The 15,292-nt window shown below is 41.9% G+C and overlaps 1 protein-coding gene across 2 annotated transcripts in view; it reads left to right on the forward strand.

The window, feature by feature from the left end:
* Positions 1-14,362, forward strand: part of CYB5A (cytochrome b5 type A) — a 39,054-nt gene extending 24,692 nt beyond the window's left edge. Inside the window, exons 2-5 of one of the 2 annotated variants that reach the window (XM_055296479.2) lie at positions 4,392-4,520; positions 6,923-6,952; positions 12,191-12,225; positions 13,993-14,362. In XM_055296479.2, coding sequence (XP_055152454.1) covers positions 4,392-4,520; positions 6,923-6,952; positions 12,191-12,225; positions 13,993-14,074 — 276 coding nt within the window. In that variant the 3' untranslated portion in view covers positions 14,075-14,362. The remainder of the gene's footprint in view (positions 1-4,391; positions 4,521-6,922; positions 6,953-12,190; positions 12,226-13,992) is intronic. The other variant, XM_055296490.2, reaches the window with a different exon arrangement.
* Positions 14,363-15,292: the final 930 nt, after the last annotated feature.

Below are 15,292 nucleotides of genomic sequence, written 5' to 3' on the forward strand. Positions count from 1 at the left end.
TGCAGTGGCGCGATCTCGGCTCACTGCAAGCTCCGCCTCCCAGGTTCACGCCATTCTCCTGCCTCAGCCTCTCCAAGTAGCTGGGACTACAGGCGCCCGCCACCACGCCCGGCTAATTTTTTGTATTTTTAGTAGAGACGGGGTTTCACCGTGGTCTCGATCTCCTGACCTCGTGATCCGCCCGCCTCGGCCTCCCAAAGTGCTGGGATTACAAGCATGAGCCACCACGCCCGGCCTGCCTTGCCTTTTCTTCAGGCCACCCCCAAGTGCTATAACCTGCCCAAAGGTTAGGACATACATGCTGCCACACGTTGATCTCTGGGCATAACCAAGATGGCATAAACACCAGCATTCCCAATTTTTCTTTGTCTCTTCAGAATGCTGACAGGCAAAGAAGAGCATTTTCTTTAGTCTCCAAATGTGTGGCTCACGCCTGTAATCCCAACACTTTGTGAGGCTGAGGCAGGTGGATTACCTGAGGTCCGGAGTTCAAGACCAGCCTGACCAATCTGGTGAAATCCCGTCTCTACTAAAAGTACAAAAATTAGCCGGGCGTGGTGACGGGCGCCTGTAGTCCTAGCTACTCTGGAGACTGAGACAGGAGAATTGTTTGAACCTGGGAGATGGAGGTTGCAGTGAGCTGAAATTGTGCCACTGCACTCCAGCCTGGGTGACACAGTGAGACTCCGTCTCAAAAAAAAAAAAAAAAATTGATGTGTGCTTATTAAAATTGCTGCATATATTTGCTAACAAGAGTGAGAAGACTGACAAGTTTCAAAACATGATTTAGATTGTTTACTTGGCAAAGTGTCTCTCTCTCTCTCCATAATACATATATTTCAAGGAAAATATTAGATATTACAAAAAGCCACCCTCATCTTTTACTGTCTTATCAAGATGAGTTATTTTTTCCAAAATATCAATTTTTAGCATTTGATTTTCCTACCAATTATTAAGATAGACCTTTAGGATGGAGTGAAAATATTTTAGTGTCAGTTAGTTTATTCTAAGCTATGTTTTTTTTTTTTAGTTTTTTAAATCTTTAAAATTTTACGTGAGTTATCAGTGAAACCAATATAATCCAAGATGTTTCTCTCTCTTTTTTTTGTTAGAAAATTGCCCCACACATGGTTTAGGCAAGGTAAAAACCAGAGGTCGATAGGTAGATTCATACATACCTATCCCTTGTTGCTGTTCTTGGTCAAAAATTAAGGTGAGAAGTTGCCCTGTTGTACTTCTGTTCCAGATTAAGACTGTCGAATTACCCCATGATATCGAATGTGTATTTTCTCCATTTTAGCACTTTAAAGATCAGAATTCTGTATCTAAAAACTTGTCTAAGTCTGCGATTCTTTATAAAGGGCCAAGTCCATGTTTTTAACCTCACTTGAAGTCGTCCTTTGAACATCGGCTGTCCCTGGCAAATAATGATTGACTCTGGGAGATTTGTCTCCACTGACATATCCTTAACAGGAATCGAAAGTTACGGCAGCTCCTGAGTTCAGCGGTCCCCACGCGAGTAACAGCAGTCCGTGAGTTTACGTAGTTGTGGGCCCTGGCTGAGTCATTTTATATCTCACCATGTGGCTTCTCCGTACTCAGCAGGTGAGTGGAAGTGCCCAGCCTTAAGCAGACTTTTCTGGAATCAACAAAACCGTGTTTTTATTGCGGCAGCCTTGGCGAGGAATCCAGAAGTTTCGGGCTGGCTTTGCGGTAGCCATTCTGTTGTCTGCACATCTAACGTGCATTCCCGTGCCTGTTTAAGGCGGACTTTTAATAATCTAAATGGCCCCAGTAGAAGACATTTCAGTAAATCGGGGAATGCCTATACAATGTAACAGCATGTAGCCATGTCAAAGTCCCGTTGAGGAAGAATACTTAGTGACTGACATGGTTTGCACCTGTTCGCTCCAAACCTCCTGTTGAAATGTGGCCTCCAGTGTTGGAGGTGGGCCTAGCAGGAATGTTTGGGTCATGGGGGCAGATCCCTTATGAATGGCTTTGTGCCGTCCTCACAGTAGTGAGTGATTTCTCACTTTGTTAGTTCAGGCAGAGTTGGTTGTTTGAAAGAGGCTGGGACCACCTCTTCTCTCGCCATGAGATGCGTGGGCTCCCCCGGGCCTTCCACTGTGCGTAGAAGCTTCCCGAGGCCTCACCAGAGGCTGAGCAGATGATGGTGCCGTGCTTGTACAGGCTGCAGAACTGAGAGCCAAAGTAACCCGTTTTTTCTTTGTAAATGATCCAGTCTCGGGTATTTCTTCATAGCAGTACAAAACAGACTAACATAGTGACACTGGAAAGTGTTTAATAAAAATGCTGGGTAATAGTTATTGAGCATAAATGATGTGCCAGACACATATGTTAATACATTTCATCCTCAAAAACTATATACGTATTTTCCCAAGTTCACAGAGTGAGTGGTAACCACTAGGCACCCCTGCCTCTGTACCATGTATCACCTCCTTTTTATTTTCTAAAACAATGCATAGGATAATGATCACAGTTTCTATCCAACATTACATACACATACGTGTGTGTGTATGTCCGGCTCTCTGGAGGCAAGATGATCGGCAATTTTAATTTTTTTCTTTGTGCTTCCCAATTTTTCTGCAGCATGGATGGATAAATGTTATAAAAAGAAAAAAAAAGAGTGGATTTCCTTAGCACTAGGTATGTTTAGACAAAGTAGGAAGAGAAACAGTTTCAAAACAGAATAATGATCCACCTTCCTACAATGTTATGTGCCCGATGTCTTCATTACTGGGAGAAATTAAGGACTGACCACAGTCGACTCTGCGAGGGAGACCGGTTTCTGTCCAGTTGTTGGACATTTGCAGGTGACTTGGTCAAGGTCAGGATGAATCTAAGATAACGTTCAAGCTCAGTTAAAGAAGTTTTTTTTTTTTTCCTACAAAAGTACGTATTTAGGATGCTTTGCCCAAGCTCCACTTTTTTATTACTCTGAGAGCTGCTTCCCTTGCCTGAGAATCCCCAGACCTCCTTACCTCTATGCTGTGACTAAGCCCCACTTGTCAATCATCTTGGAGAAAAAATTTCCCTCCCTGCATCATGACCATCCTTGTTTCACACATTAAAGCAGCTGAAAGCACTAAAACTCTTTTATTCCACAAGAGGCTCTTCCCGCCTCTCCCCAGCGTGGAGCCGAGCCCCTGCCTCCGTGCCTCCATTGTGTCCTGGCAGCACTGTGTCCTGGTGGCAGCATGTTCAGCAAGTTACTTGTTTTGTTTTGTTTTCTTTTCTTTTTTCCTACCAGAAAGTGAGTTCTGCAAAGGCAGGGACTTATCTGTCTGACAGTCTGTGCTGCCTATGCATTGCCGGCATGCAGGGTGCTTTCCAGAGGGAAGTGACACACACGTGCCTCTTGTGAATCGTCATCTCAGGCATGCCAGCTCTTGAGGCCACACTTAGACTAAGATGCCAGAGTAGTCAGTCTCAGGTGCAGGAGTCAAGAAAAATAGATTGGGTAGAGAATAAGAGCAATTTTGAGAGCCTTATGGAAAAACAAAACAGACATTACCAAAGGATGAAGGACACGAGCCTCATGCTTTTACTAAGCTGTATGAATGACATGGGGAAGCAACTTATGTTATTAGTGAAAGGTTCGTTCTTTCTCTCTCTCTTTTTTTTTGAGACAGAGTCTCGCTTTGTCGCCTAGGCTGGAGTGCGGTGGTGCAATCTCGGCTCACTACAACCTCCACCTCCTGGATTCAAGCGATTCTCAAGACTCAGCCTCCTGAATAGCTGGGACTACAGGTGCCCGCCACCACGGCTGGCTAATTTTTGTATTTTTTGTAGAGATGGAGTTTCGCCATGTTGGCCAGGTTGGTCTCGAACTCCTGAACTTAAGTGGTCTGCCTGGGATTACAGGCGTGAGCTACCGTGCCCGGCTGGGAAAGGTTGTTTTTAAATTTTTTTTTTTTTTTACTTTTATCTTTTTGAGGGTTTCCCTCTGTTACCCAGGCTGGAGTACAGTGGTGCAGTCACTGCTCACTGAAGCCTCAGCCCCTTGAGCTTATGCCACCCTCCCACCTCAGCCTCTCATGTAGCTGGGACTGCAGGGGTGTGCCACCATGCCCGGCTAATTTTTTAAAATTGTATTTTATAGTTATGGGGTCTCACAATGTTGCCCAGGTTGGCTTTGAACTTGGGCCCAAGTGATTCTGCTGCCTAGGCCTATTGTACTTGCATGATGGAAATTGAATATAAAGGCCTGTGTTGTTTTAACCCATGTTTATGGACAAGTTACAGTCTCCTGTTGTCATCTGTGTCTTCTGAAGGAGTCACCTGTTTGGTTAAATAAATTCTGGCCATTTTCTCTTAATTCATTTGCCTGAAAAAAAAAAATTTTATTCTACCTCTCCTTTGAACAGCATCCTGGTGGGGAAGAAGTTTTAAGGGAACAAGCTGGAGGTGACGCTACTGAGAACTTTGAGGATGTCGGGCACTCTACAGATGCCAGGGAAATGTCCAAAACATACATCATTGGGGAGCTCCATCCAGTAAGTACATTTTGGGGGCCCTTTCTTATTTGTATTTAAGGCTATCAGATGACCTTACCCAAGTCTGTAAGCTTGCATGTATACACATTTTAAAAGGAGTAAAGCAAAAACAACTCCTGATTTTAGGACACCATTTTTGTCATAAATAAATTGACCAAAAATATCTTTGCATTTCACTGTTGCTTTTTTTTTTTTTTTTTTTTTTTGAGACAGGTCTTACTCTGTCACCAGGCTGGAGTGCAGTGGCACGATCATGGCTCACTGCAGCCTCAACCTCCTGGGCTCAAGTCATCCTCCTGCCTCAGCCTCTTGGTAGCTGGGACTATAGGCACACACCTCCACGCCTGATAAATTTCATAGTTTTTATAGAGACGGGGTTTCATGGTGTTGCCCAGGCTGGTCTCAAACTCCTGGACTCAAGCAATCCACCCACCTCGGCCTCTCAAAGTGTTGGGTTTACAGGCATGAGCCCCCGCACCTGGCCTGGTTGCATTTTTTTACTGGCACTTCGTTTTAGTCAGCATGCTCCACCCCACAGCCACGCACTGGGGAGTCTGCTCAGTCCTAGAAATTCCATGGGGCAAAACGTTTTACAAGGTGGGGAGAATCAACCCAGCATTGCTTTCCTTCCTTTTCTGACCAAAATATTTTTATTAAGAATCCCACTTCTACTTTCATCAGACCAAGGATATTTTAGTTCTCAAAAATGATTTAAAAATATAAAAACAGAGCTATGTGAAATGAATAAGCTCTGCCTTCTGTAGAGCTAGCACATTGTCTGTATTCTGCTCACTGTACCCCAGACCTTTGAGAATATCAGCTCTGGACCAATCCATTGACCAACTTTTGGAAAACACTGGCCTAATTTGGCTTTTCTTTTCTTTTTCCTTTTTTTTTTTTTGAGACAGAATCTCACTGTGTTGCCCAGGCTGGAGTGCAGTGGCGCGATCTTGGCCCACTGCAACCTCCACCTCCTGGGTTCAAGCAATTCTCCTGCCTCAGCCTGGGATTACAGGCACCCGCCACCATGCCTGGCCAATTGTTTTGTATTTTTAGTAGAGAGGGGGTTTCGCCATGTTGGCCAGGTTGGCCTCGAACTCCTGACCTCAGGTAATCCACCTACCTCGGCCTCCCAGAGTGCTAGAATTACAGCACTGCTAGTCACTGCGCCTAGCCCTAATTTGGCTTTTCTATAAACACTGGGCTGTGTTATGGTTTTAGACCCCTCTATGGCAGTTGTAAATGACCATGTTAAATGTCACTGGTCTATCAACCTAAGTTATCAGGAAAATCGCTGAAAACTTGGAAAGAAGTTGCCGAGTGCTCTGAGCTTCTGGATTGGATCCCGGGGCTGCACACTCAGCTGCCGTGTCCACTTCTGGGAGTGCCTGGCTCCGTCCTGCCTTCCCACTTGTGGTGCATGGTGAGCAGCCCACCAGAAGGGGACAGAGGCCTGCTAGGAGCCCGCTCTGCTCTCATAAGAAAAAAATGGAGAGGCAAATAGCCTCATTCCAAGTGAGCAAACTGAGAAACTCTTAAGGAGTATAGGAAAAGTCTTATCATATACCACTGATGCTTCCTGCAATGACTGTGAATGAAGGAGAGGTTACTTTAGGTTCTTTGTAGAAGGCTCGAAAGTAGGAAATCCATTTGAGAACAACTTCATTGAGTGGGGAGGTTTGTTTGATTTTGTTTTGGTGGTAGTAGATATGTACTTTGAGGGAGTAAGCTTCATTTATCTGACAAGTTTATTTGCCCCTATATTTTCATCCCATACTTCACAAAGGCAAAGTTGTTTCAGGGTCTTCAGGGAGGCCTGCCCTTACACATGCCTGATCCCATCCTTGTTTCCAGCTGTGGGTCAGGTTTCAGGCCCTGACTGTGGCACTTCTGCTTCACCTGCCTGCTGGGCTTCCCCCTGGCCAGGCTTTAAACACACTGTATTTTTGACAGCTTCAGCCTGAAGTTGAAATAGTTTATGACTCCAAAACTGGGAGATTGCAGGGCTTAACTGAAGATATCACACACGTAAGAGATACATGCACAATCTCAAATGGAATTTGAGAGGACAGAAGGGAAGGATTAGTCTTCAGCTCCTCCCTGAATTACGTATCGCAATCTGAGTCTAATAAATGTGTGTGCACATCAACATGTACAGAGCGCTGTCGTGGGTGCTGTTTTAAACTTTGGAACTCTAAATAGAAAATATCTCTTGGCACTTAATCTGCTACTAATTTTTGCTGTTAAATCAGATGGATCAGACTTTGTGTTTAATAGCTAAATGTTGAATCTGAAATGGGAATTACTGAATTGTAATTTAAAAAATCTCAAAGTCAGCATTTTGGAAGTGGTACTTTTGTAGATTTTTAAATTCCATAATGTGCCTTATTTTTTCATTGCAGGATGACAGACCAAAGTTAAACAAGCCTCCGGTAAGTGTGACCATCTCAGGTGTCTCTGGAGTTTTCATTGTCTTTAATACTTGTCAGACTGCAGCCAGAGGGTTTTTATTTACCTGACTGAGGCCAGCACAGGTCTTTCTAGATAAATGAATATGTAACCTACTGGCTCAGCAAATATTTTTTATTTACGGAAACCTGTCAGTATGATTTGTTAGGATGGCTTGTGTGTAATTTTTTTAAGGCCGTCAATAAACTACTTTTTTCATCATAATTATCCATATATACCCTTTGAAGAGCTACTTTTTATAGTGGCACTGTGCTTCTGATCTAAAAGATTTGACACAAGCCTTATTTTCAGAGAACTTAAAATCTGGATGGATAGTGGTTTTATTACTTAAATCTTTAAGGGTGTGTGTCTCATGTCTTCTTCATCTTTAAGTCTCTTGGGCATAGTAGGTGTTCAATAAATATTTGTCAGATGAATTTAATGAAATTAAATAATACCGTTTTGACTTACTTTTCCTTGGGAAAGGAAAATAACTCTGGCAATACTAGTTTTATGTTCTGATTCACTAGCCTTTCTCTCCGAACTGACCATCTCACTTATATTTGAAGATAAATGTAGGGTGAGAATGGAAGAGCACAGCCTAAGTTCCTGAAAAGTACAAGTAGGCAAAATAGTTTCTAGTGTCTAATTAAAGGACTATGGGGGAAAGTTTTGCTTAGAACAAATAACAAAAAAGAAAGTATAATTGTTCGTTTTGGTGTAAATTCTTGGTTTTATTAGAGAAAGTGCAACAGCAAGACCCAGCTGAGCTTGTGTTGGGAACTGGTGAGCTGATTTTTTGAGCTGTTGCTGCCAAGACATCATCTTTAATCTACAAAAGGATCAAAGCAGTTAATCCAATAACATAAGCATAAAGGCCACATTTCCCTCAACACCCCTGATAGTACAATAAAAGTCTTGTGTAATACTGTTTAGTACAAAGCAATTTTATTTATATTCTCTCCTTATTCAAGAAAGACTTAAGTTCAATGTTAATGATAGGAGTACTTCCACAAGATAAAAAATTGACTTCAGAATTTGAATGGCCTCTGTGACAATTGCTTAGAATCCTTGCTGTGAGATCATTGGACTTTAGCATCTTTTTTGAGGCTACTTTTTGGACAGCTGAAATTCTGTGATGCATAAAGTTTTTCCTTTTTCTCTGAAGTCTCTTAAGGGAAGAATATATATATATATATTTAATCATGTGTTCAACATGTTAATCATTTTGGTATAAGTCATTTAGCTATAGCAAAACAAAGGTTTAAGATTCATTAGATGAACTTAGATGACTGCAGGGCCAGCCGTTTCCCTAACCATAAAGACTACAAGCAGAAAACACTTGTAGGTGTAAGATTGTACACGTGTCTCCTGCCATAACTACTTTCAGTTTGAAGGACAAAGACTTTCCTCCTTTATTTGCTTTTAGAACACGTGTATTACAACCTATACTCTGTTGGATTAATTGCCCGTTACTATTTATTGTTTTTATTGGATTAATTGCCCATTGGATTAATTGCCTGTTACTATTTATTGTTCTTATTTTTTATTTATTGTTCTTATTTTCTATTTTAAAGTGGCAGTTATTTTGATACTGAGAATATTTTGGCAACAGAACAAGTTTATGTGGTAAATTCCGGAACTTTAGCATTTAGTTTCAAAGAAAGCTTTCCTGACAACATTGAGTGACAGCCCTTTGTGTGTTAAGACATGGCTTACTTCATTCCAGCATTAGCAGTTGATATTTGATCAGCTTGTTAGATGTAGAAGGTCTCACTGAAGTTTGAGAATCCTACTAACTTTTTAAAGTAGATTTTTGTTTGTTTGTTTGCTTGCTTGTTTTTGAGACGGAGTTTTGCTCTTGTCACCCAGGCTGGAGTGCAATGGCGTGATCTGGGCTCACTGCAACCTCCATCTGCTGGGTTCAAGCGATTCTCCTGCCTCAGCCTCCCGAGTAGCTGGGATTACAGGTGCCTGCCACCATGGCCAGCTAATTTTTGTATTTTTAGTAGAGATGGGGTTTCACCATGTTGGCCAGGCTTGTCTTGAACTCCTGACCTCAGGCATTCGTCCGCCTCAGCCTCCCAAAGTGCCGAGATTACAGGCGTGAGCCACGGCACCCAGCCTAGAGTAGATGTTTTTACTCTCTTCAGAGATTTTACAGATTAACTAACTTCTGAGTATTTTTTAAACAACTCTTCTTTATTGTGACTTTGTTTCAGTGAAAGCAGAACTGGAAGAATGTGGGACAAGAATTTGCTGGCCTTTTCGAGAGGCCATAAGCAGATGAAATGAAAGGAAATACATGAGCACTTTTCTGGATGTATCTTTCTTGTGCTTTTGGTTTAGCAGAAGTAAAGAGTGTCCTTAGGGATTTCTTTTGTCATGTGTCTGTATAACCATCCGCCGATCTCCAGGTTGAAGAATGTACACTGTGGTCTGAAGTTTTGAAATGTTGCCTCCTTAAAATATCTAGCTGAATAGTGAAATAAAATGCAGTAAAGATTATTAGCTTGAACCTGCCCTAAGGAAAGCACAGTGTTAAGTTACCAAATTATTTGTAGACTTAGAAATCATGCATTTTAATCGAACATAAATGTTTCTATCACATTTGCTTACATAGAGAGTATTAGTCGTAGCAATAGGCCTTCTTGGTTATAGTTTTTAAAGCATTCTTGTAGAAATTATTTGGTCCTCACAGTATCTCCATGTTAGACCTGCCAAGGGAGGTAAGTACATTGCAGCTGGGAAGTGTTAAGCATCCAGCTCACAGACACGCTCCAGAACCATCTAGCACCCATCTCAGGCTGGTCAGTTACAGTCCCTTAAGCTTCTCCTCTAGGTTCTGGGCTTGCCGTGTTAGACATCACTCTGTGTATTTTAAGGGAGATAGGCTTCCCACTAAAGTTTACATTAGATGAACTTACAAATGAGATGACTCTGATTCACAAAAGCTTGTTGGGCTTTGCATGCTTTTCATAATTTATGGAGCTTACTGTAATTTACACTGATTCACATGACTTTTATAAGTCATTATGCATGCCATACTTATTTTACTTTTTTGAGACGGGGTCTCACTCTGTTGCCCAGGCTGGAGTGCAGTGGCATGGATCTCGACTCACTGCAACATCCACCTCCCGGGGTCAAGCAATCCTCCCACCTCAGCCTCCCGAGTAGCTGGACCATAGGCACACAGCACTGTGCCCAGCTAATTTTTGTATTTTTCTGTAGAGACAGGGTTTCACCATGTTGCCCAGACTGGTCTCGAACTGCTGGACTCAAGCAACCACCAGTCTCGGCCTCCCAAAGTGCTGGGATTACAGGCATGAGCCACCATGCCCAGATTTTGACACACTGATTTAATTGTTAACCTCTTTTTACTGAAGTTGAACCCTCGAAGTCATGGAGTGAACAGGTGGCAGAGCCAATCATAAAAACCATATTCTTTCTCCTTGTTCATTGCTGACATACTTTAATAGTTATGTCCCTAAACCCAAGTGAGGCCCTCAGGGCATTGACCACTAAAGACCAATTACTTTTTCATCAAAGTGCAAAGTGGTAATTCAAACTTCCTTTAACTGTCAAGCATCCTGGGCTACAGAGCCAAGAAGATAATCAACAATCAAAAGGTGATGTGATTATTTCAAGTTCCCCTCTTTACAGTTCATGCCTGTTGCTGGTGATGCTGCTGCCAGAGTAGTGTTTTAACCTTAGCGCTCACCCATGGTAACCACGAAGGCAGCAGGAGGGCAGGTGGGAGGTTCCAGAGTTGTCAGCACGTTGGTGAAATGCCTGCACTCATTTTAACGATGCCGTGGATGTTTGTGTTTGCCTTCCGTTGGCTGTTTCAAGCTTAACTTTCTAGTTTGACAGTCATATTTTACCTTCAGTGATTCTTTTGTTTCAGAACTGATCGTGTCCTCTAATAGCTGACTTAATATTTTTGTATGTTTTGATTATTTCTAGTAATCTTTGTTAATTTTATTCATATATACACAGTTTGGAAAATCCTCTTGCTATACTTTTTACTCCTATACTTTTTATAGATGCTAAGATTTTAAAATTGCTGGAATAGATAATAAATTTGCAATTTTCTTTTTAAATGACTTACCTTTTTTCCCCTACTGTGTCAGGAACCTTAAAGGTGATGTTTCAAGGTTGGTGGGTCTCATAACTGCTTTGCTTGCTTTTCCCTGAAAGGGGTGTGTCTTTTCACGGGAGTTGCTCTAACATGCTTTGCAGAGTGATGCTTGCCTTACTGCAGGCCACTGATTGTTTTGCTAATGCTTTTTATCTGTGCTTTGGGAAACTGCAGATCTGAAGCTGTCTTATTTATGGCAACTTCTGTTTGAGGCCCTAATGCTTATGTTGGTGTGGAACATCAGAAGAATGCTTCTTAACCCATTTTCAAGCCCCCAAAAGTTTATATTTCAGTAGACCTTAGCTTTTCAGCTGTTTGGAGAAGTATGCATTTTTTTCCAGAATCATTGTCCATTCACTTTAGTGCTACTCAAAAGAGCTGCTCCCAGAAAGCCCTGGAGGATAAAAACAGGGCTTCCTTATTTGGGGATTTGCTGTTAGGCTGACAGTGACCAGCTGGTGACAAGTGTGACGCCAGGCACAGCAGTCCTGTGAGGCTGGTCTGGTGTCTTGCTGGTACCGTCTGGTCAGAATTAAAGCAGCCCCCCGGGGAAGTTGGCCTAGAATGGGGAACTTAAAATGGCAGTCTTTTTTTTCTTTTCGGTTCACATGTATTTAATGTAATCTAGGTACACTTTTTTGCATCTGTCAGATTTGAATGAAATAACTGATTTTTTTATTGAACATTGTGTTCATGCTTTTGAAGAATTAAACTGCTTTTTCTAAAGGTGACGTGGGATTATGTGTATGTGAACATGAATGTCTGTTTTCAGTTTCTGCATTAAAGTATTTAGATGCCTAGCGTGTGCAAGATATTTTATGTAGCATATTAATTTTGAATGTTTTTAAATTATTGAGGTTATGTCCTTAAGTAAATATAGATAATGATTAAAATGTTTTATTCTGGAAAAAAACAAAGTTAGCCATTTTAGTGAAAAGAAGTTTATAATTTTCCCTTTCGACATCTTCTGAAGAATGCATTATATAAAATACTGTGTTCTTATTTTCAAACAGGATTTTAGTCAATGGAATAAGTTCAGCATTCCCTTGAACTTACTTTACTTTTTCCTCTCGTGTTTCAGGAAACTCTTATCACTACTGTTGATTCTAGTTCCAGGTATGTGGTAGCTTTCTTTTAAAGCAGTGGTGGCTGGGAGGGCTCATGGGTCCAGGTTGGACAAGGTGCGTCCCCCACCTTCTGGGTTCCTGGGCCTGACACTGTGCTGTCTCAGCAACTTTCCACTGAAGGCCAGACTGTTCAGAGCACTCAGCCTCAAACTTTCAGGTAGCCGACTGTGAACACCGTCCACAGCCACGTGATCTAGCTGGCTGGCTGCATCCACCCCAAGGAACAAACAGAACAATTGCATTTCCTTTTCCCCCAGGGCAGCATCTTAGGCGGCCAGTCCCACAGCGCCTGCCTGGCTCATCCAGGCAGACATTCCATTTCCTTCCTTTCAATCCATGTCTGTTTCTTAAACTCTAGTGATTACATTTCCCTAAGCATGGGTCGGTTTTCCTTTGTCATTTTTATTAGCTTTAAAGTTGAAGCTGGTAATCTATGTGTAGCACGACTCAATTGTTCTAGGCACCAGATTTGTTTATGATAGTCCAAGTGCATATTAACATCTTTGGCAGCTCTACCGTATTGACTTCTGTAGTAGCCACTTTTTTGGACCCAAGCTCAAAACCACACATTTGTATTTCATCCTGTCAAATTTAACTGCCTCAGTACGTTGGTGTTCTGGAATATTCCCTGCCTGCAGGCAGTATTTCACCTTACTCTTCATTAACAAGCCAGTTTCTTTCTAAGTGAAATTGAAAAACCCCACCAAATCCCACTAAGACAAAAGTTACACTTGTGATTCTTATGAAAGTTACACTTGTAATCCTTATGAAAGGATTACACTTATAGTCCCTATGAAACAGATATGTACACCAAGTCTATTTCTAAAGCCTACACATTAATTTCCATTTTTCTAAGAAATTAAAGATCGAAATCTAAAGATTCAAATCTAATATAAAGATTCAAATAGAAATTATAGCTCATCCCTCCTTTATCCCTGATTTGATTTGTGATCTGTAATTTATAGATCGAAATTCTATGCATCAGGACTGTAAACTTAGGTTTTTTGTTTTTTTTTTTTTTTTTTTTTTTTTGGTGAATTTAGGCCTGTGGACCACACACAAGTAGTCTGGCCATTCTGTTTCTTAACCCTTTAAATCCAGTTCAGCACAGATTGTAAAGATTAGCTTTTCCAAACCTAAGCTTACAGCTGTGGTGTTAATGGCAGCCTTAATAATCACAGGGCCCGTAACTTTACAGCTGGTGGGGCATTCGTTTTTTGTTTGTTTATTTTTGTTAGTTTGTTTTGATAGTCTCGCTCTATTGCACTGGCTGGAGTGCAGTGGCATGATCTCAGCTCACTGCAACCTCCGCCTCCCAGGTTCAAGCGATTCTTCTGCCCCAGCCTCCCCAGTAGCTGGGATTACAATTAGCTACTGCCACCACACCCAGCTAATTTTTGTATTTTTTGGTAGAAGGTTTTTACCATGTTGGCCAGGCTGGTCTCAAACTCCTGACCTCAAGTGATCCGTCCGCCTTGGCCTCCCAAAGTGCTGGGATTACAGGCGTGAGCCACTGCGCCCAGCCAAGCAGGGCATGAGTTTTTTCGTAAAGCCAGCAGGGCAGAGTGATTCCTAGTATAGCAGGGCATGTGTTACACTCATGTCACTTTTAGCAAATCCAGGTTGCCTTTTCAGCAAAATTCATTACAGAGTTAAGAAAAACATGCCCTGGTAATTTTCTGTTAGAAGGGGAAAAGAGTTTGAGTCCACCACAGTGCACATCATGTCAGCATCATTGCTTTTTGTGTCTTTCTAGTTGGTGGACCAACTGGGTGATCCCTGCCATCTCTGCAGTGGCCGTCGCCTTGATGTATCGCCTGTACATGGAGCAAGACTGAACACCTCCTCAGAAGTCAGCGCAGGAAAAGCCTGCTTTGGACACAGGAGAAAAGAAGCCATTGCTAACTACTTCAACTGACAGAAAACTTCACTTGAAAACAATGATTTTAATATATCTCTTTCTCTTTCTTCCGACATTAGAAACAAAACAAAAAGAAGTGTCCTTTCTGCGCTCAAATTTTTCGAGTGTGCCTTTTTATTCATCTACTTTATTTTGATGTTTCCTGAATGTGTAATTTACTTATAATAAGCATGATCTTTTAAAAATATATTTGGCTTTTAAAGTATGCACCGTGTTTGCCTGTTTGGTGTATAATTGTCTTTAATGTTTAGAATCTGATTATTTAGAGGAATCCTTCAATGTGTTACTCATTCAGACCCAGGGAGGCCATATGACTGGAGGTGGGGGAAATAGGTTTGAGTGTCTCCTTTCACATCGTCACATCTCATTGAGTAACCATGTATCGTATGCTTCCGATGCAGTTTCTTTTTTTCAAGGAAATTAAGAAAGGCCAGAAATTATAGTTTAAGGATTTCTAATAATTGTTCTACTTGAAATAGATCTTAAAAAGAAAGTAGCGGCTGGGCATCGTGGCTCACACCTGTAATCCCAGCACTTTGGGAGGCTGAGGTGGGTGGATCACTTGAGGTCAGGAGTTCAAGACCAGCCTGACCAACATGGTGAAACCCTGTCTCTACTAAAAATACAAAATTAGCAGGGCATAGTGGTGCATGCCGTAATCCCGGCTACTTGGGAGGCTGAGGCAGGAGAATTGCTTGAACCCAGGAGGCAGAGGTTGTAGTGAGCTGAGATTGCGCCATTGAACTCCAGCTGGGCAACAAGAGCGAAACTCTGTCTCAAAAAAAGAGAAAGTAGCCTACAGGGCCTATAAGAGAGACTTCTTGTCTTCACTGATTGAAAAACATCAGCAACTTAACACCTGAACCATGAGAGGGCGTCGCAACTGTCCATTCTCTCAGCTTACACGTATCATTGCAGACACTCTCAGCTTCACAGGCCCTAAAGTTTAAGAATTCCTCATTCAGGGGGTAGAATTGTTTATAAACTCTTCTAAGGAAAGGCTGGTTTTCTAATTTGTAAGGAGATCGTGGGACATTGGAATCTGATCTTTGAAGAAATTTAGCGGCTAGTGTCGAGCTCTGAAGAGTTCTGGTGTGGCTCTGTCTCCTCCTGGGGGCTCTAAGGGGCTGATTCA

Source organism: Symphalangus syndactylus, chromosome 1 (assembly GCF_028878055.3).
Source record: "Symphalangus syndactylus isolate Jambi chromosome 1, NHGRI_mSymSyn1-v2.1_pri, whole genome shotgun sequence".
In the NCBI taxonomy this organism is placed as follows: domain Eukaryota; kingdom Metazoa; phylum Chordata; class Mammalia; order Primates; family Hylobatidae; genus Symphalangus; species Symphalangus syndactylus.